Source organism: Falco naumanni, chromosome 3, assembly GCF_017639655.2.
Source record: "Falco naumanni isolate bFalNau1 chromosome 3, bFalNau1.pat, whole genome shotgun sequence".
Taxonomy (NCBI): Eukaryota; Metazoa; Chordata; class Aves; order Falconiformes; family Falconidae; genus Falco; species Falco naumanni.
The window spans coordinates 121,093,875-121,121,869 of NC_054056.1; the positions used below are offsets into that span (position 1 = coordinate 121,093,875).

Below are 27,995 nucleotides of genomic sequence, written 5' to 3' on the forward strand. Positions count from 1 at the left end.
GCATTTTCAACCAAGCATTTCCCATCTTTTGTCTTGCCAAAACCCCCAAATGAACAGCCCGTGGGCACGAACTACACATGGATGGAAGGATTAGCCTGTGTTGAACTTGAATGTAATATTGTCTCTAATTTTAGCTGTAACATGTTTTCTAATGTGTATGATTATTTGCAACCCTAAATTTTGAAAATGACATACAGATTTGTGTTATTATCTCTCACCTTGACAACACAATCCCCCTTGATTTATAATCAAGAGAACACAGAATGGCCATGGGCCCAAGCTTATGTAAATATACTGGAAGTGTTGGGATACCAACCAAAAGTAAGGCCAATCTGAATCTTGCTGTTAAATGGGAATTAAAGTCACCTGAGACAACCATGAATTTTCTGAAATGTTAGCACTCCAAACAATGTCTGGAGAAACTTGCAATTTGCTCATGGGGAAAACAGGGTGTAGAGCTATTATTTGATTTCCTGGTTGTAGAACGCAAATTGGGGAATTTGTGTACAATGGGGTGGCCATAAACAGAAGAATATATACTTCTAAATGTACCTGTGCCTAACCTAAATGTCTGCAGTAGCACTGCACAACATCACTTTTCACAGGGAAGAATGGACCATCACAAATTATAGTAAGAATCAACATATCCCATTTCTAAAAGGAACTAAAGGCGACATCATTTCATTAGGATGCAACCTCCAACAGCTCAGCCACCTATTGAATTGTCTGCTTGTACCCTTAACAATGGCCCCTACTTAATCCATAACGTTTCTGTGATCCAACCAGCATGTGCACCATTCCGAAAGACCTCTTATGCAGGATGGTAGGCATGACTGCACATGCAAACTCACCCCCCACCCCCCCACCCCCCCCGAAGTGAACAAAAAGGGATGTGACTGGTATTTTGGGAACAGGATTGGGAGTTCTAAATAGCATAGACTCAGAAGTATTAATGAGCGAACTGGTTGCAGTAACCAGTGATTTGAACAAATTGAACCATCCTGTACGAATTTCCCTTTTGGCTTTAGCAAATAATGGCTTTTATCAGACATATTGCCTTAATGGGAGGGAATTGATCAAAAGGACCACCAACTGATGGTAGATGCATTTGGAGAAATCCAAAGTAATGTTTCTTTGGCTCTTAGTTGTATCCAAGCTCAATTGTGGACACAGTCGAGGACGGCTGCAATCATAAGGGAAGGTGAAGAGGGCACCTTGCCCACTGAAATTCAAAAGGTAATTTGGGATAATGCAATTGAATTTGAAAAGGAATTCCAATCCTGGTGGTATTTGTTCAGTCTCATCAGCAATACAGCCACAGCCTTTGTTCTGACCATATGCAATACCTCAGTATATACCATATACCCAGTCATTGCGTTAGGATTGAACCTCAATGGAACTGTACTCCATCCACTGGAGCACAGAGCATGGGCCCAACGAAATGGGAATAAATGTCAAACTGTTGATGTTAACACATGCATTGTGCGAAAACAACAAGGATTCACTTGTGGAAGTAATACCATCAAAGCCCAAGATATTTGTCTTGATACAGAGCAAAACATTTGTCATTTTGAAATGCATCTGATGAATATCCTGAAATGGTGCTTGTATATATTGGGAAAGGGTGTGTTTGCATGAGATCTTCTTGTAGCGTTCTTTTCATAAATGATATAGTGATGGATATTAATGATTATTTGAATCTTTGTGTTTGTAACTTTACTAGCATTATTGGCAATTATTTAGCTCCTGTTGCTATTGATACTAACTCTTTTACTTTTTGTCTTGGTGATATATGTGAAAATCTGGAGCATGATGAAACAATTATCCTATGTACTATCTCTACTGAACAGGCACGCATTTGACACTCCCAATGTATATGCTCTTGATACTCCATGTAACATTAACCCCTAAATGCCCTCATGTGAAGCTTGAGTGACAATAGTCATGGGGTGGATTATGTGGGAAAATCACCTTGAGGGGGGAATTAGAGAAAAAATGGGTCCTAACACAAGTATAGTATTACAGAAAGATTTTTTAGAGTAAAATAGAGCTATCACCTTCAGGATGGTTGGCATGCATGGAATCTACATCAACCACAGTTCCCTAAACCACACAACCTGCTATCCTAGAGGAGCAGTGGAGGGTGGAGTGGGAGTGGAGTGGGAGTGGAGGCACCACAGCCAGGCTCTGCTGTGCTCCCTGCAGAACTGAGAACCTGATGGTACCATACAGCTGATAAGCTGCATAACGGCTGCCAAATGGAAAATATATGAGGTGGTGTCCATTGCTGGGCCAACAACTGTGATAAAGACCAAGCAGGAGCTTCATTATCTGTGAGAGAAGGTCGGAAACGTGGCCCATTCAGCACTTCAAGGTAGATGAGCTCAACAAGAACGTAAATAAAGAGCCTTCTGATGAGGACGTGCTAACTGCTTAAAGAAAACAAACTGCTGAAGAGACAAAATTCAAAGATGCTAGGGTAAAATAATTGTGGTAGTGGGAGATCGTGACCTCCAACTCAAATGCCCCCCTTCCCTGAAGAGAGTGAATCCCCCACTTGGGGAGCATGTGCAGTAAATTTAAAATGAACTGTATCTTTAAATGAAAGCAAGAGAACTTTGCACCAATCATAATAAAGGAATGTATGACTAGAGTCACTCAGGCTCCACCTGAGAGTAAAGAGAAGCATAAGAAGTGAATGAATGAGAGGAGAAGGGGGAAGACACCACCAAGACGGACTCCTGGGACCGGCCGATGGGCTGAGCCTTGCTTGGGACCCCTTGGGTGAGACTGAAACCAAGTGCTTCTTCCAGAGACTTAGAAATATCTCTACAGAGTTACTTTTTAATATTTGTAGCCAGGCTGTATTGTTTCTAACTCTTCCGTGCATTTTACACTTTATAACATTTTATTTGCATGTGCCTTTTTTGCAGACAGTCACTGTCACCGGCAATCAAAAGAACTTGTCTATCTGTTGCACAAATAAAACTGCACCGTTAAGCAGCTGGTCATTGCAGTTTCTCATTGAAGGCAACCAAACCTCAGAGTGTGGCTGTGCTAGCTCATGAGCACGACTGGGCTGGCAGTGCAGACTGCTATCAGTGCATCCAGACCTGTGGTAGCTTAATATACTTATTAAACGTGACTGGACTGATTGTGGTATTTTCCATCCCCTTTAATGCAACAATAACACAGGATCTCTGTAGACCTCAGGTCCATATTAGCTGCCTTGGAAGCTCTTGTGTTGTTAAAACCTCAACTCACAGCCCTGATTTCTTCAACTTCCTCTGCAGAAAGTTCACCAAGTCGTTCCACCAGACCCCCTCCCTTTGACTGTTCTGCACCTTCAGTCTTCTGTTTCTTGTTTCTATCATTCTTTTTTTTATTTTCTGCAGCTTCTCATGCCCGCCACAAAACAGTCTGCTTTTTATTGATAGGAACACAATCAGGTACCAGCTCTCCTGTATCACCTTCCTACGTACCTGTGCAGCATGGCTCGCTCAGATGAGTTTTGTGTGTGCTGTAGTTTGCTTTCTGTTATGTGGAGCAGGGATGCACTGGGAGAAAGACCTTGTAAAAAACACTCCGTGCTCATATCTTGTTTCTTGTTGTTGCTGCTTTTCTATTCATTGTGGGTTGCTGGGTTTTTTAAAGAAATTCACTGTCCTAACATGTTGCACATCACAGATATACTAAGTAGTATCACCCAAACCCTCTTTTCTTTAAGAAATAGACATTCATGATTTGTCATTTCAGTTCCACAATGCAACAAAATTAAGACTCATATTATAAGACTAAATGAAACGAACATGCACAAAAAGCCTATGTCCGTAGTGTGCCTCCAGCCTAAACTCACCAACAGTGATGTCTGTACAGCCCTGGAGAGCCAGGGCCAGCCAATGGGAAACATTAGACATAGGGACTTAAGAGAAATTTAGCACATCTGCTTATACAGTTCCTAGCGCTCATTTCCTCTTAAGGCATTACCTAAAACATGTATAACTTCTGTACTTCTGTCCAAGGCATTCAACAAGTATTTGGTTTTTAATAGTTTTTGGACAGAGAAGAGTCTCTAGGTCCTTCAGCCTAGGCAGAGAACTTCTATGAGACCCCCACAGCTTCTGGTTACATTAGCATTCAAGTACCCCTGTTTGATTAAATATTCTACAAATTTATGGCTCAGCCTGAGCAAAATTTATCTGTATAAATATTATAAATCCCTATATAAATACTCAGGATGAAAATGGATTGACAGCAGTCTGTCAGTGTGGAATTATGCATGCATTCAAGGCAATGTACAGGAATCTGCCTTTTTTCTTGAGGTGCTTGCGTGCATTAACATATAGATGGAGAAATTATTCATTTTGCTGAACAAAGTCCCAAACTTGTATTAATCTGTACCCTATAGGTTCTTTTGCAAGAAAGGACATGAATATTGTGGCCATCACTCCAGCTACTTTCACACTCCTGGATGGACTAGCACTTCTGCAGATGATCAGAGGGGTTTCTTACCGAGCCACAGTAGCATTCCAGGCTTCCACCCAAGCAAACGGCTCTGGAGGACTGAAGCGCCTGTCTGCCAGGGGGGGTGCAGCGTACGGGATCCCCAGGAACTGGCTGATATTTCTCCACTCTGAGCCAATATGTATCACCTGGGATTTGCCCATCAGATCTCCATGGGATGGGATGTACACAGATGGGGTTAAATCTGATTCAGAAATGGGCAGGAATAAATCTATTGGGGGGGTACAGAGAAAAAATAATTTGCTTTTTCAAGTTAGTACCATTTTAGGAATTAAAATTAATCCCATTCCCCTTAATTTTAAACTGTGAAGTGTCTAATTCACTTTAAATGGAACAGAGATAATTTGTGTTATTCTCTCCCTATTAAATAATTCATACTATGCTAGATGTTACCTACTGGATATGAACATTTAACTTTTCAAACCCCTACTCTTCCACATCAGACATCCCATTAGAATACAAATCCAAGCATTTCTACAAAAAGAGATTTTCAGACTTCCCTCGCCCAGGTCTAAAAAGCACAACGTTAAACCTTTAAACATTTATGGCAAGTCAGAGAGAGGAAAGATAACCACACAGCTCATTGGTCTGGGCTCTTACCAGGAAAGACTTGTACTTCCCTTTCCAGTACCTGTTGCAGTATGTGATTCAGAAGAGCTTCAACAGAAGGCAATGAGCATAACCCATTTCCAGACTCCCTGCAGTCCTGTGCAGGTACTGCTGTTCTTGGAGTGGGAAACACCAGTGCAAGTGCTCACCAAGTCAGTCACGTAACACGCCAGAGAAGGGAATGCAAGTGCAGGGTACCAGAGAGCCTTCATCACCCTTGCTCGCCTCACACTCTGTTGTGAATACTGCCATTTTTTTCCATAGAACTTATGCTAGTATCTACATTTTAGATCAAACGTAATTGCTATCTGAATTTATTTTTTACTTGCAGAAAATTATGAAATATTAAGGGGTTATAGTTTGATCCAATTATTTTTTTTTTTTTTTTAATGTAAGGATTATCTGAATCATTGGCTATGCAAAGAAGAGGCTTTTCAATAATACCTTTTTCAATAATACAAAACCAGAACAAAGTGATACCTCATACTACTTCTTTCCTAAACCAGTGTATTTGATAGTCAGGAACCAAATTTTAAGTCATGTGACTAAACCCAAACCTGTACAGAAATAGGCAAACACTTTAGTCTAGCTTTTATGACTCAGTTTGTGATTCTGCCTCAGTTGACATCCATAAACCCCTTTTTTTCTCATTGAGTTTGAACCTAGGAGGTTCTCATTGATTTGTCAATTCTTCACAGAAATTTCAGTGAAAAGAAAATAAAATATTACTTCCTTTCCCACTTATTGTTACCTGGTTTATAATTTCTTCAAGTAAAAGAAATAACTAGTATTACATGAAAAAAAAAGCATTGTTTTTTTTAAAATCAAGGGGAAAAAAAACCACAAAACCTACAGTTACAAATAAGTACACAGCCAAACAATAGAATTTTTTTACCTGTCTACACAACTTCTATTTCTCTTAAATAATTTTCACTTGTTTAAAATACTAGTTCATCTTGGTTTAGGGGTTTTGGTTTGGTTGATTTTGTTCATTTGTTTGTTTTCTCCAGAGATGCTCCTTAAGACTTTCAAGTGACAGTGGGATTTCAGCACTCTCTGTGTTATTCTCAGAGTTTAAAAGGAAAAACATACAGAAACATCTGCAGACGAACAGGAAGGACATGGACTTTCATTACTAGTTTTTGTTTGGTTTTACCATTCTGCATTTCTGAAAAAATCTTTCATAGACTAGACTTTCTTTATTATACCTACTTCAACATTAGATGCCAATACTGATTTCCTGCATTTTTATAAAAAGTATTTGTGGATATTTTCCCATCTCATTTGGCTGTAACTCCAGTGAAACAGCAATGGACAATTGTCTAGAAGATATCCATGTTGCTTTAAGTCTAGTGAGGATTTCACAAGAATTGTGCCCAGGCCAGCACAGTTGAGTTCCTTCTTCCACAGCCTTAGCTTGCTCTTACCTTTTCTCCTATAAATATATGTAGCTGGCTCTTTCAATAAAACCCGGCAGCTGTGCCCTTGCAGGCCGTGCGTGCATATCTGTGTATCAGGGTAGAAAAGGCATCTTACTGCTGAAGGCAGGATTTCCAGTGTAACCATCGTACATGACTGGTTCTTTGAACAAGCTGTGAGGTGAAACATGAAGAAAAAGAGCAGATAAAAATGTATTCTTAAAGTGGTTTTATGGCATTGTTGTAAGATACTTCAAAGAAAAAGTTTACAACAGGTCAAGCAACAAGGATATGAAGTAGGTCTAAAGCAGAATAATGGGACATAAATGTCTTCAGATTCCTAAAACATTCTCCAAAATAGCCAAAGGACAAAAGGCTATATTTGCTTTAAAATGGAGCAACACGGCAAGAGAACTGGTATCACAGGTTTTTAGGAGAAGAAAAACATCTTTTAATAAAGCACTGAGGACATCAGCTGAATTGAAACAGCCCTCAGGGAGCCCCAAGGAAAGGTTTCAGAATAAGAAAAGCAATCCTCTCGCTCATCCCAGTTTGTACTCAGAGCTGGATATCCAACACTTTCACTTTAGAAGAGCTCCTTCAAAGAGTCACAGCAAAAGGAAAAAGCAGTAAGTTACACTGCTCACCTTCATGAGGTGAGGACCATCTACGGCAAAAAGGAGGACCACTCCACGGACCATCTTCTGCAGTAGGTGGGAACTTTTCCTGATTTCTACTACTCTGTGGCACTGAGAATTTGCCAGTCATGTGAAGTTAAAGGACTCTTTGCTGTCTACTCAGGGTATTGATTAAGGCAGTTTCCTTTGTTGTTACTACAGCCCAACTCCTGCTTTATCCCAGCTCTCGATTAACCTGCCCTCACGCACCACAGCTACAGGTAATGGCAGATGGCTCTACTATCTGCCTCACTCAATGAGCTTCCCTTAAATATTCTTTAGAAAATAATGACATCATCCTTTTAATTATCCACTAAAATATTTTCCAAGTTGTACAATGCCTGGAGAAGCAAGAGATCTCTGATCCAAGAGGTGTCAAATTTACACCATCACTGTAAGGAATTCTATATCCATTTTATCTTCCAAAAATAAACTATTTCAGGTCCCTTCTCCCAAATTCAGGAACCCTGGGGTAGTCTTTAAAAATAAGTAAAAACAGTGTATCTATGTCAGAAGGGGGTGCAGTGGGGGCGTGGGGGAAGAGCTGTTCATGTATTTTTTAGGCTCACAAGCCAGTATTTTCTTTAAAGCTATGACTAATCATTTCTTACCGGATAGACAAAAGTTTCTGGCAGTAGAAAAGTCATTGGCTATATCTCTACTAATTTGCGCAACTTCAAAGTCTGAGATGGATGAATCCATGAGAACAGAGGACACGTTTAAGGGTTGCCATGTATCCAAATACTCTGTAAAATGAATCATAAAAAAAAAATTGAACTAGACAAATCAGTAAAAATGCCAGAGGAAAATAATGTAGAAGTAAAAGCATTGGGGCGTTCCCAAATGAAAGACTTTCACTCTCCTTTGCATCAACTGGGAATAGATGAAATATAATATTCAAAGGCTTCTGATTGACTAGAGGGTCCAGTCCCATCTTGAGGTCAGTGCAACTAGGTTTACAAAGGTATTCAGTTAATAAAGAAGTAAATCTGGAGCAGCTCCATCCAGGTTTGGATGTAAAACCAACTGATTTAAATAAAAGGTTTCTGAACAGGCCTAATTACATTAAAGGACATGGGGCGTAATGTTCTCACAGAAGTTCCTGAACAGGTAGAACCCCTAACTCCTTGGGAAGCAAGTGGGGATCCTGCATGTGACTGAGCACTCCCAGAACCTTCCGCAGACATCCACACCTATATTTAAAACAAGAGCTGGTTTCCTAATGTAGGCTTCACCTCAGTCACCTGCAAGGGACGTGCCTACATCTAAGTTAATTACACCAGACTCCCTGTGCTGTCAGGAGGAACAGGCAGCTTTACCGTACAGTATCTTCATCCTGGTTTAGATGTCTGCTTTAGGGTGAGAAATTACAGATATACAAACAGGTATATTCACATACATACATGTAGACATGCATGCACATGTGTGAGCATATATGCATACCTACATACTGACTCTGGTATTCATCAAGAATTATTCTTCTGCTTCAGTGGATTTAAAACAAAAGCCATAATCATTCTTTTCTCATGCACAAACAGACAAAAATATCTACAGGCCCTCAATTTTGCATACAGAAGTCAAAAAAGGCAGCTTGGAAAAGAATGGGCCTTTAATTATTTTAGTTCTTTTCAACAATTTCAAAATGTTTTAAAAGCAAAAGAGCCTGCTGTGGCCACCGAATCCTAAAGAGGAGGTTAGCGCTACCCTCTCCATGTAATTGCAGGGTAAGGACAGAGCTGAGTCAGCTGTTGCCTTGCTATTCCTGGTGAGCAGATCTTGCCCTGTTACTTGAGTTCATTTACCACAGATGCGAAAGCTGTGACTGTTCATTTCACTAAAAATGTCTTTTAGTCTTCTCAGAAATGGATGACTTGCAAAGATGGCCAAAGTTTCCTTTCTTCCCCTCCTCACAGAAAGACAGCTATGACCATATCACTAAACATCAAATCTGAAGCTGAGGTCTGGGTGTCATACAATCAGGGCTGTGGCATGCCCTCCCTGCAACTTGGTAATCCTGGTGTTGACATACTTCTTATGTTAATGAGTTAACGAGAACCCAAAACAGACTACAGGCTAGGCTGGTTGCATCATTCCTTGAGCAAATAGGCAAGGAATAGAAATGACTAAATTAGCTTTCAAAATTATTTTACTCAAAATAATTCATGACAACACACAGCAACTGCTACAACCCAGAGCTCTATGTTGATGCTAAAAGTCTTTGAGAAGGTAAATCCTTCTCAAGGAACTGTAAACCTCAAGCACGAGTTATCTCCCAGAGGAAAAACTGAAAAAACCCTGATGTGCTACCACCATTGCCAAAGCTGTTGTCTTACTGCTAGCTTCTTCGCTAGCTTCACCCTTGCTGAAGAAAATGGCTGATGGAATGAAGATGATCCAACCTACTGCACTCCATACAACGTCCTAAACAGCCCAGTCCTAGTCCACACCTGTGAACTAGAGGCAAGAAGGCTGCACTGGGTCCAACGAGTCCATTTCAACCACCTCGAGATCATTCTATTCCTGTTACATTTGGCAGCAACTCTTCCAAGAGACAGAGGCTGAAAGTCTCCAGCTAAGTAGAAATGAAGTTTAATTTGGTATTGCACGGCTATATGTTAAAGTCTGCAAGCTTACTTGATATCACAAAGTCACCATCAGCACTATATTCAACGGGAGCAATGACCCTGCAACCACAGCTTGACTTGTGCAACAGGCCCTTACGCACTGACTAGTCAATTATTTTAGAGGAACACAGTGGGTTTAGTCATGTGGAAATTACTACATTTCATATTGTCAATGCTCTCTCTATTTTAAAACTATCTAATATGACCAGCTGCATGATCTGTGTTAGAAAATTTCAGCCTCTACATCTAGGGTGACAGTTTGTGGCATTTATTTAGAAAGATATTTAAAAATAGAAATCAGCTCCTTAAGTGATGGAGAATTAACCATTACATCCTGTCCAGAAATTATCTGCCCGTACTATTAGATCCCTGAAGTCTTACTTTTACAGGTTACATCTTGACAGTTCATGTTTTCAATTACTCCTTAATTTATTTTTTTTCTGAAAATGTGAACAAGATTTTTTTTTTTTTAATCAATATGACTTAAGCTTTGTTTTTACGTAACAGCCATGTTGCCATCTTGCACTATTTACAGTACTGGTAACAGGTCCTACTACTGGAACAAGTAATCTTTCTAGGTTCAAACACATTTTCAAATTACTAGCTGGTTCTTTCAAATAAGAGCTTTGTCTGGACTCCATTGTAAGTCAACAAGTCTGGGTACATCAGTGGTTTTGGAAGCTATTTCACCAGACTGACTCTCTTCCCATAGCTTCCCTGACTCATCGAGTGACCTCGGGCAAGTCTCATAATCCCCATATGCCTCCGTTTGCCCCCAGGTCAAGCATTCAGAAGCATTCTTGCTAAGCTAAATTCTACTCTCTCAGGAAAGAAATTCAAAACAATTCCACAAAAGCAAAATAAATTCCTCAGATTTACACTTCTGATACTTGAATTTCACCTCCTGTATCTATTTCCCCGAGGTTTACCAGCTTACTGTGATTAAAATCTTTTGAAGGTGCTCAAATTAAGCTTGTGAGTGCACACTGCCATTATTAGCTATGTGTAATGTGTTCTACATTTGATCACAAGCTAAACTTCCTACTTCTATATTAAAATATTTTTATTTTATCCCTTTATGGGGGATAGAGTCAAGTTAATAACATTCATTTTAAATACATATGAGACACAATGAGAACTCTGCATCCCATGCTGGGCACAGAAGAGCCTAGAAGATGTGAACATCCATAGGTCATACATTCACACCCAAAACACACTTTATTTTGTTTATTCTTTGCCCCAAATCAGAGGTCACAGAAGTGACCCTTGCAACCTTCTGCTACCCATATAGGGTTGTTTTCAGGGTTGGTTTGGGGGCTATGGGCTTTTTAAAAATTCTTAATCTTGGATGAAACATTCATAATCTCAGATTAGCTTTATATACTCAGACTTCCAGTGTTTTCCTTTTCTGACCTTCTGCCCAGCTGATCCCAGGTGCAGACAAATGCAGAAACACTCATACTTATTTCAATGACAGAGCAAAGCCCTTTAACCCAGAGCTGCCCATGGAACCACTGTGGGCACTACCAGCCAGCAGTGAGCTGCAGAAGGGATTCTGGCTATTACTCATTTCCTTCTTCCCTTCCCCTGACAGCGGATCCAGCAACATTTGCAGCCATGCACACCCACTGCATTACCTGGGCAAAACAGAACTTTCCACGGCTGATCTAAACTTGCCTCGTCTGCGAACCGCTCTCACAAGGCTCACAGTTACAAACTGGCATTGCTTTACTGAAAATATACAGTGTACCTGATGGGCTGGAAGACATTTCTGGTTTATATATAGGTTTAGCTCTGACCTTCCAAACCACACTTTGGCAAATGCTTTGACTGGACAATTACAGCACTCTGAATCCAGCCAGCCCTGTAACTTTTATTGCAAAATTATAGATGTCCCATACAGAGAGCCCCTCTCTTCCAGATGTTCTTGTTTGGGTAGGCAAGGTTTAAGACTGGATTTGCAAAAGTGTTCATGCTGGCCTTACACTGTTCCCACTCAGGTCATAAGATCACAAGACTGGAATACATTTCCTGGAGGCACAGAGTTCAGCCTCCCACTTTCACAGGCAATGACATTATAAAATTCTTTTCGTAAAGTCAACAATAGTTTCATCACTGACTTCAATGGAAGCAAAGAGGGGTCAGATCTGAGTTTGCTGGAAAACCTGACATTTGATATAAGGAAACAGAGATACAGAAGTCAATAAAATAACTGGTTAAATTTAAAAGAAAACTCATAAAGTTGAGGAGATACATAGATCAGACAAGGTTAACATGAGATTAAGAAGGCACATAAATCAGATCTCTGGGTTCAGTATGTCCAATTTATGCTTGAAAGACAAGTTCTGATCTTATTTCTGAAATTTGTGAGCCATATTTAATAGCCCTGACTCAAGCCAAAATCATGCTTACAGATTGAACTCAGTGCTTCATATTCCTAGCGTTCAGTTTTTTCCAATCTAGACTGCTAACCTGTCTGTATACCATCAACCTCCAAAGTCAACAAAACATCAGCTCAGAGTGGACCTGCAGAAAATGCACTCTTTCTTAAATATAGTCGCCTCTCATTTTTGTCCATCCGCTGAGATGCGAATAATTCAAAATGAGTCATTTTCTTAAAACGGCTGCATAAGATCTATAATCATACCTCAGACAAACATGCCCCAAACTAACAAATGTGTTATTTAGGGCCTTTTGCACTGAGAAATCCTGCTATGTTCATGTTAAATGCAAGTTCTCTGCCTCCTTCCTTAGTGCCAAATATAGTAAATAGTATAACAATAGAATACTAAAAAGGCACTGGGTATTTATCCAGGTTTAAAATAAGCCATTTTGAAAAGGTTAAATTCCTCATATTTACAAACAGAATAAAAATGGAATTTAAGATCAAAGATAAAGTAATTCTACATCAGAGGTCCAATCTGCTATATGGGGGCATGGTAGATCCATTCCCAAGGATGGATTTTAAAAGGCTGTCTTTGTTTCACACCAAAGACCTCTCTGACATATCTTCAGCATTGTAGGAAAACAGAAAGACGAATGATACTATTAATCACCTAAGTCAGCTACATCGGCACTTGTAGTACCATCAGCATCTCTGCTGAGAATAGAAATACCCCACGTGCTGAGTTAGCCCAACAGAAAATTTATTCCTGCAATTGGAAAATCCCATAGCCACTGCTCAGCCCTGCATCAAGGGAACGACCAGGAATCCTTGGGGGATCACAGGAGGCAGAAACAGGAAGGGCCTGACAGATCATTACATCCCTATGCCTTGGTGGTTTCTCAGTGAATTGCTTCATTTGAATGGAGCCCATATGATCCATACACAATCTGCAGTCCCATGCAGAGATCACCGTTTAAGGGCCATTGCCTTCTAGCAGGTGCCAAATCTCAGATAGATAGCCGCATTCTATTTAAAACCAAGCAATCTGAAGACACAAATGCTCATTAAAGTTTGGATAATTGCTGTATACGATTCATAAATTTCCTAACAAAGTATAAAAGCAGAAGTTATACATCAGTGTCACTCCCTTCCACATGCACAGGAATATTTTCAGGCTCTCCACTTTTCTTTAAGCACAAGTATTCCTTCTAAAAAGCCAGGTAACATTTCATAGGTTGTTTTGCTTCTTTCAGTCTTAATTGTAAAGACCTAAAAACTTCCATAGCTCACATCTCTGTGCACAAACTGTTTGAATAACAGCATTGTTCAACCCTAAATTAACAATACCTAATTTCTCATAAAAACCTTTTCTTATCTCCCCCTCTCTTACAGCTGGCTGCAGGAAGTTCCATCTCAAATCTAATTATGAGACCTGTTTTCTCTTTTACATAACATTACTCCATATTCACACAACTCAGCGGAGTTGTTATTTAAATACTAGCATAAGTAAACGAAGACTGCAGCATGATGTACGAGCATCTACAGCATGGGCAGTCTTGAAATACCAGCTGTCCTCCCATCGCTAAAGGTCACCACAGATAGCTCCATACTCAGTGTCATCACGGCGCTAATGCTCCAAACGTAGGAAGTTGGACTTTCCCAGTGTGTTCAGGCTATCTATTTTTCAGGCATGATTTCTTAGATAATAGCAACAACATGGAAATCACAACAGACCAGTAGAGCATACTCTGCTCCATGTGACGGGTGTACAGAAGACAAAAGCATTCATTTAGTTAAAGATGAAAACTACACGTTCAGTTAAACGCACTGCGGATTAGTGGCGATGACTTGGAGAGCTTAACCTTCTATCAGAAAGGGTATTGCAAGAATACAAATAGGGAAAACGTCTTGAAGCAACAACAAAGCAACAAGAATTCAGGTAAAAGACAGTGTGCAGCTCACCACCCTCCTGCCAGAGAGCAGTGACCTGCAGGCCTTACAGAGCACTTCACTTTTTTTTTGAAGGCTAATGAGGTATCTAATGAGTGTTAGAAATGCCAAGCAGTGCTGCTTGTACGAGAGTAACCTGGGGAAAGCCAACAGGAGCCTCAGGCTGATGAGAAGAATCACACAGCTACAGCGGGCTGCTGGATGAGAAGTTGGTACAAGGCAAAGAATGGGAAGAACCTCAAGCCTTCCCTCTTGCTGTCTCTCTCCGGAGGTTAGCCTCACATGGGGAAGGGGTTGTTTCGCATCTCCCTGGCGGCTGCAGGCTGCTCCATGACAGGGCATGAAAAGAAGCTGCTGTTGAAAATTATTTGTGCTATTGCAGATTCAAAGCTCTAGAGGTTTTATGAACATTGCTGCTCATGAACATCTTCAAAAGCCCAGACTAGAGAACAGAAGGGAAATAAATACATGTTTTTGTTCAATTTATTCAGAAAGCATTTCAGTGAAGGAAACCCCAGTAAATTCTTTTGTCTCACCCAAATAATTTGGTCTCGACTCTTCATCTTTTAAACCTGTAGTGACTACAACAGAACTCTCCTTTGTGTATGGTGGAACTAACAGGGCTGGACAGTGCCTTGCACCTCCTTGGTTTAATGATTTCTGCCTTCAGGCAGATACCAGGATAAAAATCATTCTAATTGCCCTTTGCTGACTTTGGGCAGTTAAAGACTGTATATGCAAGCTTTCAAAAAAAAAAAACCCAAAAGCAAACAACAAACAAAAACCCAAAACAAAATGAAAAAACAGTGAGATTCTGAGTTTAAATAACGCAGAAAGTAAGACAAATTAAGATCTGGTGACAATCCAGAGAAAGACAATCTAGCTCTGGGAGAGCTGGCTTCACTGTAGAACAAACAGACAAACAAAATGGTTTGGAGGAGCATAAAACTTTCTTTTAAAGAGTACTCTCCAGCTTATTCAGGGAGAAAACAGAGACTCTTGACAGGTTGCTTTGTGGGTGGTTTTTGTTTTTTTTTTTTAAATTAAGGAATGGCACTTGGACATGTCCAGGGCAGAAAGATTCTACTGGCTCTTCAGAGATGCTCAAATCTGTAGTGGTATCCTTCCATAAAAGCAGAGATGGAGAAGCTGCTGTTTAGCAACCTGACCTCCTGCAGGACATCAGGAATTCCTCAAAATTCAGCTTTGTATAACTACATTTAGTCAGCTAATGTAAGATGTTACCTCACCTTGCAAATCTGGCTCTCCTGACCACTTAAGACAGCAAAGAAGCCAATAGACCTATTTGTTTGAACTAGAAAAGGTGAAGAATGTGTGAGCATAAGAGAGAATGCCCATTTTCTCAGAAGACTGAATGTTAAAACAGCTTGGCCACACAATTGCTAAGGTCCTAGCCAGTTTTCAGACAGAGCTGAAAAACAGCTTGATGAAAGACAGCTTGATCCAAGATGTAATTCTGCCCATTTCTCCAGTCTGTTGAGGTCCTTCTGAATGGCACCACACTCACCTTGTCTGCCAAGCACTCCTCCCAACCTTTTATGATCTGCAAACTCACTGTAAGTGCACTCTGTCTCATCGCCCAGGTCATTATAAACAGCATTAGCCCCAGTATCAGCTCTGGGGTACACCAGTGACTGGCTTCCAGCTGGATCACACCTCTGTGCCCAAGAGCTCAGCCAACATTTAGACCATCTCACTTGATTTATCCAGATCTTACTTCAGTTTCTGTGAGGATGTTATGTGAGACAGTGTCAACAGCCTTTCTGAAATCAAGATAACATCTACTGCTCTCCCCTCACTTGACAGTCACCTGGTTGTAGAGACCATCTGGTTGGTCAGGCATGATTTTGCCCTTCATAAATCTACTCCATATCACCTTCTTGCTCATCATGTGTCTGGAAACTGTTTGCAGCATCAGCTGCTCTATTACCTTCCCAGGGATAAAGGGGAGCCTGACCAGCCTATAGCTCCCTGGATGCTCTTTCTTACCCTTCTTGAAGACAGGGGTGAAGTTCACTCCCCTCCCAGCCTCAGGAACCTCTCCATCACCAGGGTCTTTCAAAGGTAATTGAGAGCGGCCTCAGAAAGACACCAGCCAGCTCTCTCCGCAGTCATGGGTGCATCCCATCAGGCCCCATGGGTTTGTGTGTCCAGCTTGCTCCCTAACTTGATCCTCCTCCACTGAGGATAAGTCTTCCTTGCTGCAGTCTCCTGCCCTGGTCTCAAGGGCCTGAAGGCTAGAACTTACCAGTAAAGACTGAGGCAAAGAAGGCACCTCGAAATTTTCTGTATCTTTTGCCATCAGGTCTCCTGCCCCATTCAGCAACTGACCCGCATTTTCCTGACCCTTCCCTTTGCTGCCCATGTGCTTGTAGAAACCCTTCTTGCTGAGGCTTTTTCTATTGTTCTATGGTCCTACCTGCCCCTACCCTCTCTATCGAGAGGAACAATGAGTAAAATAGGCAAAGTATCTACTTCCCACAAGACTAAAAATTAATCTGCTAATCCAGATTTCTTCACAATGCGTTGGGGCTTGAAAAACCATAGACTGGGAATGGAGCCAGCACCCGAGTGCAAATGGGAGGAAGCAAAGCGCTGGGCACCCTGTCCTGAGCATTGCAAATCGGCTAACTAGAAAATGAAGCAGAGGCATTAACTGTTTACTAAAATATAGGCCTTAATTGTGCTTCAGTAAACTCAGACTCTGTATTAGACATAACATTCACTTCACTATTTCACAGAGCCCTCTGGGGAAGTATTCAAATCTGAGTGTCTTTCTGATCTTTTGATGGAAAGTGTTATTTTATTTGTAAAAATACATAGACATGCTCAACAGGCACACGCACATATATATATACACACACGACAGTGCCCTTTAAACAGTGACATTTCCTCATACTCACCATCTAGTTACCACACAGGAGTCACTGTAATTATTTTTACCTCACATACAAGCAATACCATGATGTAGCAAATTCAGTCACTGCTATCATTTCTATGATGTCCAATGCTAAACCCATTAATCTTCTATAGCATATATTGATATAACACATACAATCATAAAGAGTTTGGAAACAATGTTTTTGAAAATTTTCCAAAACCTCTGACATTGTGATACAAATAGCAATATGACCTAAATAACTGGGCTGGCACTTTTACTACCAAAATGAGGCAGCACTTCAGAAGGACAGGTGGTACCCAGTTGCATTTTCAAGGCATTGCTGCACACACTGGCGTCAGAGACCCAAAAACTACAGGATACTTGTGCTAATTTGACTTTGGGGCTAGTTGTGCTCTTTGTAATTCAGTGACTTCTGACTGCTGTCCTCAGGCCCACCACTCTAAACCAGAATCCTGCATCTTTGTGGGGGTTAGCCTGCTCACACGGGGGTTACCCAGACCTTTGCAAACCAAGTACATCCCTAGCTGTTCTGAATTTGGAAAGATGAGCTGGAAACAGGTGTGATAGATCAAGATGGTGACTAAGGGTGAGATGGGCACCTCACTTGCTGTGCCCAGGTTCTGGGCAGTCTTCAGAGTAGAAACCAAGTGACAGATAGAAAGGAAAGGCCTAATTTTCTTAAGTGCTGTTTAGGTCACTATTTTCCTAAATTTAAGAAGCAAGAGAAAAATAAAAGGAAATGGTAAAATTACTAGCAAGCTTCAGACTAGGAGGAAGAAAGGTTTAGTAAAGCAGTTTTCTACAGCCCGTGGGAAAAAACAGTTTGCAGAGGAGTTGAATTGCCCAACCTACACATTACCCCACTACCTGCTCAAAGCCTTTCACACAAAAAATACTTCTACTTACCTATAAAGATAGGAGTTTTCCTCCTATTGCATTAAAACCATCGTTAAACCCCCACAAATTCTACTAATTAAGACAAATAATCTCAACATTACTATGACTTGTGGTCAAAGGTATGGTGATAGAACATTTAATAATAAATTATGAACTCAATATTGAAAATTCTTTGTAAAAATTAACCAACTCCTGCAAGCCCAGTCGCATATGGTTTAAGGAAAGACTGACACAAACAGATTAAAAAATTCATTCAGATCAAAGAGAAATTTAAGGGCACAGATGGATGAGACTTCTCAATTTCAGTCTAACCTGAGGGTTAAATTGAGGGTTAAATCTAATGACTAGTCAACCTGCTTACTTTCTGTTACACAGAGCATTTAGCAGATACGTTGTGTATTTCTGGAAAGGACGCATCAGGGAAGCCTGTAGATGTTGACAATTTGCATATATTTTTAGGGGGTGATAGGCACAAAGCCCTGAAAGACAGCAGTTAAGTTTCATTTATTAAGAGGATCCACCCACTTTTAAAATAACGCATATGAGTCCCATAAGATTCACTTATCGCAAGACCAAATTTTCTTCACGATACAAAAAAGGTGGTGCCATAGCAAGTTACAGCACACTTCAAAAGCGGGACCCAACATACTACATTTCTTGTGATCCATTTTTGAATATTCTTTGAGATAAGATTCCCATCCTTGCAGGAAAGCACAAACAAGGACATTCTTCTGTACCAGCAATTATAAAGCCATATAAACCTGCATCGGTTTCTGGAGGAACTGCTCCTTTCATCACCTTGTTTTTTGTGGAAAACTAGATTTGCTAAATTTGGCTTTGCATCTGTATTGCAATTGTTTGTATCTGTTTGAAAACTCACTGTCACTCCTTGCATTCAGCTTTACTCACAGAAACTGCTGGTGATTTGTCCAATCTGTCATCTCTTGCCACCCTGGCAAGCACCACATGTTACAAGACAGGAGCTAAAAACCCCACAACAGAGGACAATAATGCAATAAACAGATTCTTGGGGGGCTACCCCTGCCAGAGTTTTTATTCATTGGCCACTGCACTAAATTATGAAGTCATATCCATTTAAAGTGATGTGACACCCACGCTTACAAATGATAAATTTCTTCATTGATCCTGCCAAATATTTTGCCCCAGTGACCTCTTGTGGCAGTGAGTTTGAGAGATATTAGACCAGCTTTGTAGATGACAATAATTCTTCCATTTATATGACACACAATTAATAAAAATTAGTAAAGACCTGAGTAAGCAAACACCTGAACAAGTAAACTCATGGGGAAAACAACCATTTCATTATAGTGTGATCTTTTAGCAATACATAAAAAGTAGAGGGTGTTTCCTATTTTTTTTTTTTTCTTTTCATAATGCATGAATACACTTACCACTTTCTGGCCTGCGAGGTAAACTAACAGGTGGACACAGGTTAGGCATGGTGTTCTTCAAGTCAGCTAAAAGCAGAAAAACCCAAAATATGTTGAAACAATTACACTTGAAGGTTTAAAATGTAATCCACACCGCAATATCTCCAGCATTACTTCTGGGATCTGAATGTTGCATCTTCTCACCACACTTACAAGAGTAAGGATGCGAGGCTGCTTAGCTCTCTAGCCCTTTTGAGCTCGTACATGAAACCAGACTTCCTGACATTTCTGTATTTATAAATATTCCTTCAAACGCTTTTCAAAATGCAGTTATTTATGAACAGCTTGTTTTGGTAGTTCTGTGGGTTTTTCCATGCCCCTCTCTGCATCTGGTTTTCTGTATCATAAGAGACATAAGATTTTCTCTGCTTCCTGATTAACAAACCAGAGTTTCTCAAAACAAGAATTGGGAACAAGTCAATTTCCAGCAGAAAACCTTCCAAATTAAAATCCAAATAATCATTCATATTTTCCACACATAAAACTTCTCATTTGCTATTATTTCCCTTAACTATTTTGTAATTTCATATAACAAAAAAGAAGTTTCCTCTGTGCATTCATATTTTGTAAAACACTTTGGCTAATCAGATCAGTTATAAATTCTCTATTAAGACAAAATAAATTACCATCCATACAGAAGCTGAAGACACATCAGTTTTTCTGCTCATTTCTTCCACTTTGTATTGCCTATGCATGGAACCAACAGATATTTCTAAAAACTCAGGAGTTACTTTCCTACGAGGCTGCGGACTCAACACAAAGACCCTGCTTCATGCTAACGTTCCACTGCCTATGGTAAATTCCTCCTTCAGATTTCACTCATTTTTCCTTTTAGCCTCAGAGCTTTTATGTTCCTCTACCTAGTTCACAGAACCCCAACACACCAGCACAACTGATACAAATTTTTGTCTGCAAATATCTCCATTTGCATAAACATCTGTGCCTTGCTGTGTGTTACAGTGGAAACACATCTGAGGCTTCCTCACTACACATGAAGAAATGTCACCATCTCTCCTAACACTCCCCGCTTTGCATACACCCTAGTCTCCTCTTCATCATCTGTCCATCAAGCGAGCAACAACCTTTATTTTTAGTTGGTTGTTTGCCAACAAAAGGAAAAAAAAAATCCAAGAAGTGGAATTGTATCTACACCTCTGCTGTCTCCATGTTTCTACCATTCTTCATTCTTATCCCAGCTGCCTCTCAGCTGCCCCTGCCCACAGGCTCTGGCCAATGCCTGCTTCATCAGGGCCGTCATTCTCTTTCTGTGCTCAGCCCATCCTTCCCTATGGCAACCCCATGGTGCCTCCCAGCTCCACGCTGTCTCTACTCTTGAACAAGGGTTGCCCCACTAGAGGAGACAATGAATGGTTTAGTGGGCAGAGTGCCAGCGCAGGACTTGAAAAGCTCAGGATTGAGTCTGTATTTCGGACACAGCATGAACGAAGGTTTTCTTGAAGTTTTCCGACACTGTAAAATGCACTCTACTGCCAGGATATATGATCTAGCTCTAGACAACTTTAACTGAATTATCTTGATATCATGTGCCCTGGACAGTAGATATCCACGCTTCATGCTTCCACTCTCCACTCAGATATCAGCCCTTCCCTACTCCACAAGAACTAAGGGAGGTTTAAAGGCAGGAAAAAGTACTTCTTATTCAATTCCACCCCACCCCCCCCTCAATCACCAGACCTGCCCACGTGGGCCTTGCTGCTCTCAGTGGAGTTCAGCAAGGTTCTGTATAGACTCAATAACATGCTATCTTCCCGTAAAGGTGGACACAGTCAGCCAGACATTTGTTTTCCTTGTTGTTTCATTTTTGTTAAATCAAAGCTAAAAAAAGTAGGACTAGACCAACCCAAAAGCAGTGTGACAAATACCAATACCATTGAAAATTTTCAGCAAACTAACGGAACCTGTGTTTCACTATGGAAAAGAAAATTCATTTTGACCAAAAGTGGTTCTGATTTCTCCTGAGGAAGTAACCTATCTTCTCATAATTTCTCTTCTGTTTAAACACGTGATGGCTTCTTACTGCTTGAAGAATACGGTGCTACCTTGGCATTTGGTCTTGTTCCTTTCTTTAGCAAAACAGCCAGAAATGAATTTTAAATTCTGTAACAAAACCAAACCTTTTGAAGTTATGCATCCACGCTCACCGTTAAGCCATTAGCCAAGCAGTGAGAAACAGAATGATGTCCTGACCAGAACTGTGCAGTGGGACAAAATATATTTGGATTCTGACATTGGCCACGAGTCTTTCATATGATCTAAGTTAAATTATACCTCTTTGAGTTATTTCTATCCCTTTCTATTATAAATAGAGATTTAATTGCACCTTTCTTTCCCTTGCACATACCTGTCTGCCTTGTCTATTTGTGATCCTTGTAAACGGGCCCTCCATTTGAAAGCTGGAGCTTCTATATATTGAAGCTAAATAATAAGCTTTGACGTTCAGAAACCAGCTGGAGAGGCCACGTGCCCTGCATCACTCACCAGGCTTCTGATACCAGCCAAACGGGTGTATTCTGACTTCAGCATCTGGTGAACTGCAATTCAAAACTTTCCAAGCACTTCGTGTCTCCTCAGCACATGTCTGGATTCCCAGGCTGTTCAGAGTCAGGCACACGACCTTTCCACCTGCCCGGGAAATACACGGTTATAGAAACTATGAGGCAAATTTTCCTCTTCTAGATAGTATTTTGAGGAAAGTAAATACAGCGTGATTCCACTGAGTATTAAAAGGAATTCCACTGACTTAGAAATCAAAGGAAGGAAACACCTAAAATGAGCCAAGTTTTACTGTTGTTGAAAATAGCATTGAAAAATCTCAATGAATTCAATGGGAGGGAAGTTGGGTACCAACATTATAATCTATTAAAGTCACTGAGTATTTCCACCGAGAAAGATCAGGACCTCTTTTATAAGCAAGTAGCCCTTTCTGGTTAATGCAATCCTGGAAATTAAAAATCAGCAGGTATGTTGAAACATGGCCCTTACTTATATCAAGATAATAATTCTGCCTTTCAAGAACCTATTTCTGTACCTGAAAAAAAAAAAAATGGAGGGTTTGAAACACAGCTAGCACTTTCATTGAAAGTTTATCCTAGCTCAGGTTAAAATCCCTAGCAAAAGTTCTCTTGCCTACATGAATGCTAGGACTGGATATCTGAAGTGCCACAGATAATAAATATCTATCAGATAAACCAAAAGGTGTCTTTTGCATGTTAGGTGCTTTAAAATTCTTAATTTTTTAGAACTATTTAAAGAAACTCAAAGTCATATTCAGTTAAGACTTCAAATTTCACATGGTCATATGGAGGTATAAAAACTGTCAACTATTTTTGATTTGTGCAGCAATTTCAATGTAAACTAGATTGGGTTAATTTTTCCAAGCTACTTATTTTTGATTGAGTGAAATTTTTTTCTGCTCAACAAAAAAGGGAAATAAAAACATATATTTCTGGTGTTCCAAATTCCCAAATGAATCGTAAAACCAGCACATCCTAATGACTTCAGGAAGAGCTGATTAGCACATGACATGTCCAAAAACAAGGTTAGGCCACTTTATTGACCTAAATCTGCATTTGGAATAACATATTAAGAACCACTTCATTGATTTTGACCTGGGTGGCATCCAATTTTAAAGATTCTACAGACTTTTAAACAGAGCACTTCCTTTACAGCCAGCGGAGACAAAGAAAAGTACCTCTGGAATAGGATTCAGTCAACCAAAGCTTTAATGACCCCATAGTTGTGTCTATACATCTCTCTACTGACTACAGAGGAAGCAGAGGTTGACAGCACCCCTTAACTTAGCCATCTATCATGAGTAAAATATGTTTGTTTGACTTTCTAATGGCTTTCAAGTCATTATGCATACTTTCAAAGAACTAACAAAAATCCTACTTGAAATCTCTTAAGTAGCTAAAATACTAAGGAAGAGAAGATAGGCAATCTCTATCCCAGGCTTCTTCAAGTAGAAAACTAAAATTTGGGAGCAGAGTTTAGGCATCCAAAAAAGCCAAATGCTAAGCTGCCCCAAGGTATCCACAGACATTATGTGCTTAACATTCATTTATTTCCCATAATATTCAGGTTTCTAAGTCCCTTAGGCTTTCAAAAATGAAACAATATTAAAACAAACAAAAAAAACCAAAAAACAAAACAAAAAATAACCAACCACAAACAAAACACAAAAAGAAGTCAGAAGTTAAACAACATTTTCGAAGAGAGGTTTATAAATGAGGAATAACAGTTCCCTGGAGTTCTATCAGTTTGAATTTCATGCTGTTGGAACTGCAGCCTCTTAAGAACTCATGAAGTTTTCTTAATAACTTCTGAGATGTGGAGTGTGTCATTGGGCTGAACGAGAAATGGTTATGGTTACTCCAAAAGGGTGCTAAAGAGAGTCGCATAAGATCTGCAAGGTCTTTTAAAGTGCCCTTCACAGCAAAAGAATAGTAAAGTTTGGAATAATGGAGACCGAAATTATTTTAAAAATAAAATAGTGAAAAAATACCTGACAACTGAGAGTCATTAAAAAAGCCAAATCCTGTGCAACAGGGGTCAGCATCACACCAACGCTCACACTCAAAAAAACTAGGAAAGGAAAAACATCATTATTTTTAGTCTCATTACAAATCTGTCTCTGTCATGAAGAAGGAAAAAGAGGATGCTGCATAGTGCAGAGACACTGAGAACCTGTAGAGATGCCTTTCACGATAAGACTGCTTCATGGTTCTTCACACTGCATAGACACTTCCATAGATTTTCCATTTGTAGATGAAATTACGTTTGATCAGTGTACCTCTACCAGACTACATTTAATGATTTAGATGATAATTTTGTTATGTGCCCTAAAAATACACCTAAATTAATTTGGTGTATAGTTGCCAAGAGATTTAACTGGCCAAAGAACAATTTAATGGGAGCATAAAAAATAATCCACATATTTATAATTACTAATTATATACATTACTATTTGTAACTCAATTATAAATTTCCTTTAAATCATATGCTTTTTTTTTTTTTCTTGATTAAATATTCTCAAATAATGCTCTTCTTGGATCAATGTGTCTGATCCCCTTCATCTGTGTAACTGGGCCTTGGTGTTCCAGGCATGGTTAAGCTTCCAGTAAAAACACACAATCACGTCCTACCCATCTGAAACAGCTTTTCGGCTCATGTCAGTCTTATTCCTCACTGAGATCCCAGTTACTTTCTGGAATGGTACACGTGTGTAGAAGCTCTTCACGGAACTTTTTAGAGTGACTAGAAGGGAAAAGAAAATAAAAATCAGAAAAATCAGCTTAATCTTGTAATTTACATATATTGGTCAAGTAATCACATGGTAAGGGTAAAGTTTCTGTTTCTATGCTACAGTGGTCTTGATTGATTAAAAGATAGTTTTATGTTATCCCAGTAAACTTTTGATAGTTAAGCTTGAAGATGAACAAAAACCCAACAAGCGAAGGCTCTATAACACTAAGCAAAGTACATCGCCAAGGGAAGACTTCCAGTCCAGGGCTTCTGTTTCTGAGACCTGTATTGACATTTCTTTTTCCACAAGGTCAAAAACTGGGGGACAACTTCAGACTGGAAGACTCCAGTGTGCTCATGTATTATTCAACCTGTGCTGCACTTTGGGCTCTCTGAAAAGACATAATTTAGTAGTTTAGTTCAGTGGACCTTTGCATTTTTCACCGCAAAATTATAGGACCCTGTACAGTCATAACAGGCTTGTTTGTCCAGTTTCCTTACATGAGCCCTATGAGAAAATCATTGAACTTACCAAGCATTCAAAGAGCAGAGGTGAAATTCCACACTAAATATATATATATAACACTCAACAAATTTCAGGTTTTGCATTGCTTAACTAGTATGGAAATTTAATGGTAGAAAACAGGATTGGTAATATCCCAATAACGTTCCCATTTTACTCACATTATAAACAGATCTAAGGCCTGGTATACAAATTATTTGAGGTACTCTTGGCCTCTCTGATTTGGGAATAACTGAGGTGGAGAGTGGAACTCATGGTTAATATCTTTCCATCCTGAATGGAAAATGAAAATCTGTACCCAGAACAGCCTAACCTTCCCTTGTACCATCATTCCTTGTTCCCAGGACTCATTCATGCATTCATACTTTTTATCTCAGAATCAAGAGCCAAAACGCCAGCTTGCATTACCCAGGATTAGAGCACAAATTATACATCCAAATCTGAAAACTTGCCTATTTTATGATACAATATCTGTGGTTGCCAGGGTAGTACAGTTTGACAGTTTTCTGGTATTTGATCAGTGCTGCCATCACAGATCTGTGCCTCTGGATAAAGGTTACAAACAAAATACGTGTCTGTGGTGTTTTGAAGATCTGCCATTCGACAAAACTCATCTTCTTGTGCACAACCTATGAAACAAAGTCACAAAGAGTTACGCAAACAATAGGGTTTCTTCCCCTTTCTGTTCCTCTTCATGTTTTCAGCAGGCTTAAAGCTATCCATCAGCAAACAAGAGTGACAATTTTGGTATTATTCTATTACAGTGCAAGAGAAACAGGGACAGATTCCATTTCTAGTGACACTGAAGAGCAGGCTTACCTGGAGAGCACAGAAAAGGAGCTACGCTACAGTTGATTGACAAGCATTATCCTAGTGTATTGGTGTCATTTTAACATTGCGATTCATAAAGATATCTCTGTCCTTTTTAGTAAATTTGATATACAAACTGAATAATCATAAAAGAACTCTACATCAGTCATGGGTCTCTTATTTTAAAGAAAAAAAAAAAAGGACAATAAAGCCTACCATGTCTTAGTAAGGTTTTGCAAAAAATCTTCTGAAGTATTCATACATCACACAAATACAAATGAGTTTTCTAGAATCAACTGTTCAAGCCATTTGCTTGTAGCAATTTGTGCTGAAATTTGCCCCAGGGTAACACAGCACCTTCAGAAAAGCAACAAAGCTGTCAAACTCACTTCTTAATTACTGTGGCAATGGCTTCTGTAAAGATATATGTCAATGCTTAACTTGAAAGAGGCATAGCTCTACTGACCTCTTGCAGTGATGTTTGTGCACTGTTTAGTACTCTTGGTTCTGCCTTCCTGGTAGTCAGAGCTAGAAACTCTACTCCATTTATTAAATCAAAATATACTTTATCATACCCCAAAATATCTGTATTCTACATTTTTCTTTTAGCACTATGTCATCTATCTCTTTGGAGGTGTCCCTTTCAAGAACAGTGAAGTATTGCCTGAGCTGTATCGTGGAGTTCTCTTGACCATAACAGGGATATGGCCTGATGGGGACCGATGGGTGGGTACCCTTTCTGCCACAGCAGACAAAGTTTTACAGTTTCTTCCTTAAAAGGTAGAAACAGGTAGCTCCATTAGCAACTTCCATGAAAATGTTACAGGGGTTCCCCCAAAAATCTCAAAGTCCAGGGTTTCTACTTATCATAATTACAATATCTATTGGAAGATTTTAGTTAATTATTATTCCCTACGGAATAACAGTCTCCAAGACATCTTACGTGTGAGACACCAAAGCACAGCTTCCTCTGCTGAATACTTCTGCCTGAAGATCCAATACTGCTGGTAGGGGAGAGAATGATTCTGGTCACTTTGTACCTGGTTGCTGTCCATTAGGTAGAAAAGATCCTTTGTAGAATCTGAGATTCAAACAAACAAACAAACTGTTCAAACCCACAGAAAACTTAGCTATGATCTGGAATAAATTACATTTATTTATATATAAATTTCCGCCTCTCACATCAAAACAGCTGCAACCATTTTGTAGGGCTAACGTACATCAAAGGCTGTTTTTAATAACAGAGTTGTCCACCCACAGTTATTGATGCTTGTGCAGGCAACGCCTCCTCACCGAGTTGCACAACATAGCATTGCCAGACTACTTCCACCACCCAAAAACTAGATGAAAATCCCAGGTCCTAGAAATAAAAAGGTTCTCTCTAGGCTCTCATGCAACACATCATCTTAACAGTGAAGCATGATGCCTTAGGGGATGTTTACAATACCTTAATCAATCCAGTTTTATTAATCCAGAACACAGCATTTTCCTCATATTCCCTTGAGAAGATTTACACCTCTCAGTGTTAAACATTTTCTTAACAAGCTTAATACCTATTTCAGTCATTTAACCTTATTTCTCCTACTTTATGCTGTCACAGACCACATTAAATAACTCCTTTCTGTCACCTGTCCGTGATCTTTAGATGTGCATACAGTTCTTTATATCTCTTGAGCTCCCTGTGAAACAATCAATCACAGCTATTTCAGGCTGTTTTCAAATTAATCCCTTTAAATAAACGTCCAGTACTCAAAGAAATGAACACTTTTCACTGCTCTTTTACAAATATTTTCATAAACGCCTTTTTATTTATCAAATGCTATCAGCACGTCTCATCTCCAGTTACTCCAACACTGAAAGATTCTGTTATTTAATCTTACATGCACTGAAACATCCAGACAAAAGTGAAAACAGGAAAGTAAAGACATGTTGATGACT

At 39.7% G+C, this 27,995-nt stretch overlaps 1 protein-coding gene across 1 annotated transcript in view; it reads right to left on the reverse strand.

Moving 5' to 3' along the window:
• The window catches only part of TG (thyroglobulin), a 164,662-nt gene that overhangs the window by 77,592 nt on the left and 59,075 nt on the right, over positions 1 to 27,995 (reverse strand). Inside the window, exons 30-38 of the mRNA XM_040586695.1 lie at positions 27,001 to 27,138; positions 25,700 to 25,876; positions 24,625 to 24,736; positions 23,985 to 24,064; positions 21,959 to 22,102; positions 19,421 to 19,486; positions 7,840 to 7,974; positions 6,561 to 6,725; positions 4,513 to 4,735 (exon numbers count right to left, since the gene is read on the reverse strand). Coding sequence (XP_040442629.1) covers positions 4,513 to 4,735; positions 6,561 to 6,725; positions 7,840 to 7,974; positions 19,421 to 19,486; positions 21,959 to 22,102; positions 23,985 to 24,064; positions 24,625 to 24,736; positions 25,700 to 25,876; positions 27,001 to 27,138 — 1,240 coding nt within the window. The remainder of the gene's footprint in view (positions 1 to 4,512; positions 4,736 to 6,560; positions 6,726 to 7,839; positions 7,975 to 19,420; positions 19,487 to 21,958; positions 22,103 to 23,984; positions 24,065 to 24,624; positions 24,737 to 25,699; positions 25,877 to 27,000; positions 27,139 to 27,995) is intronic.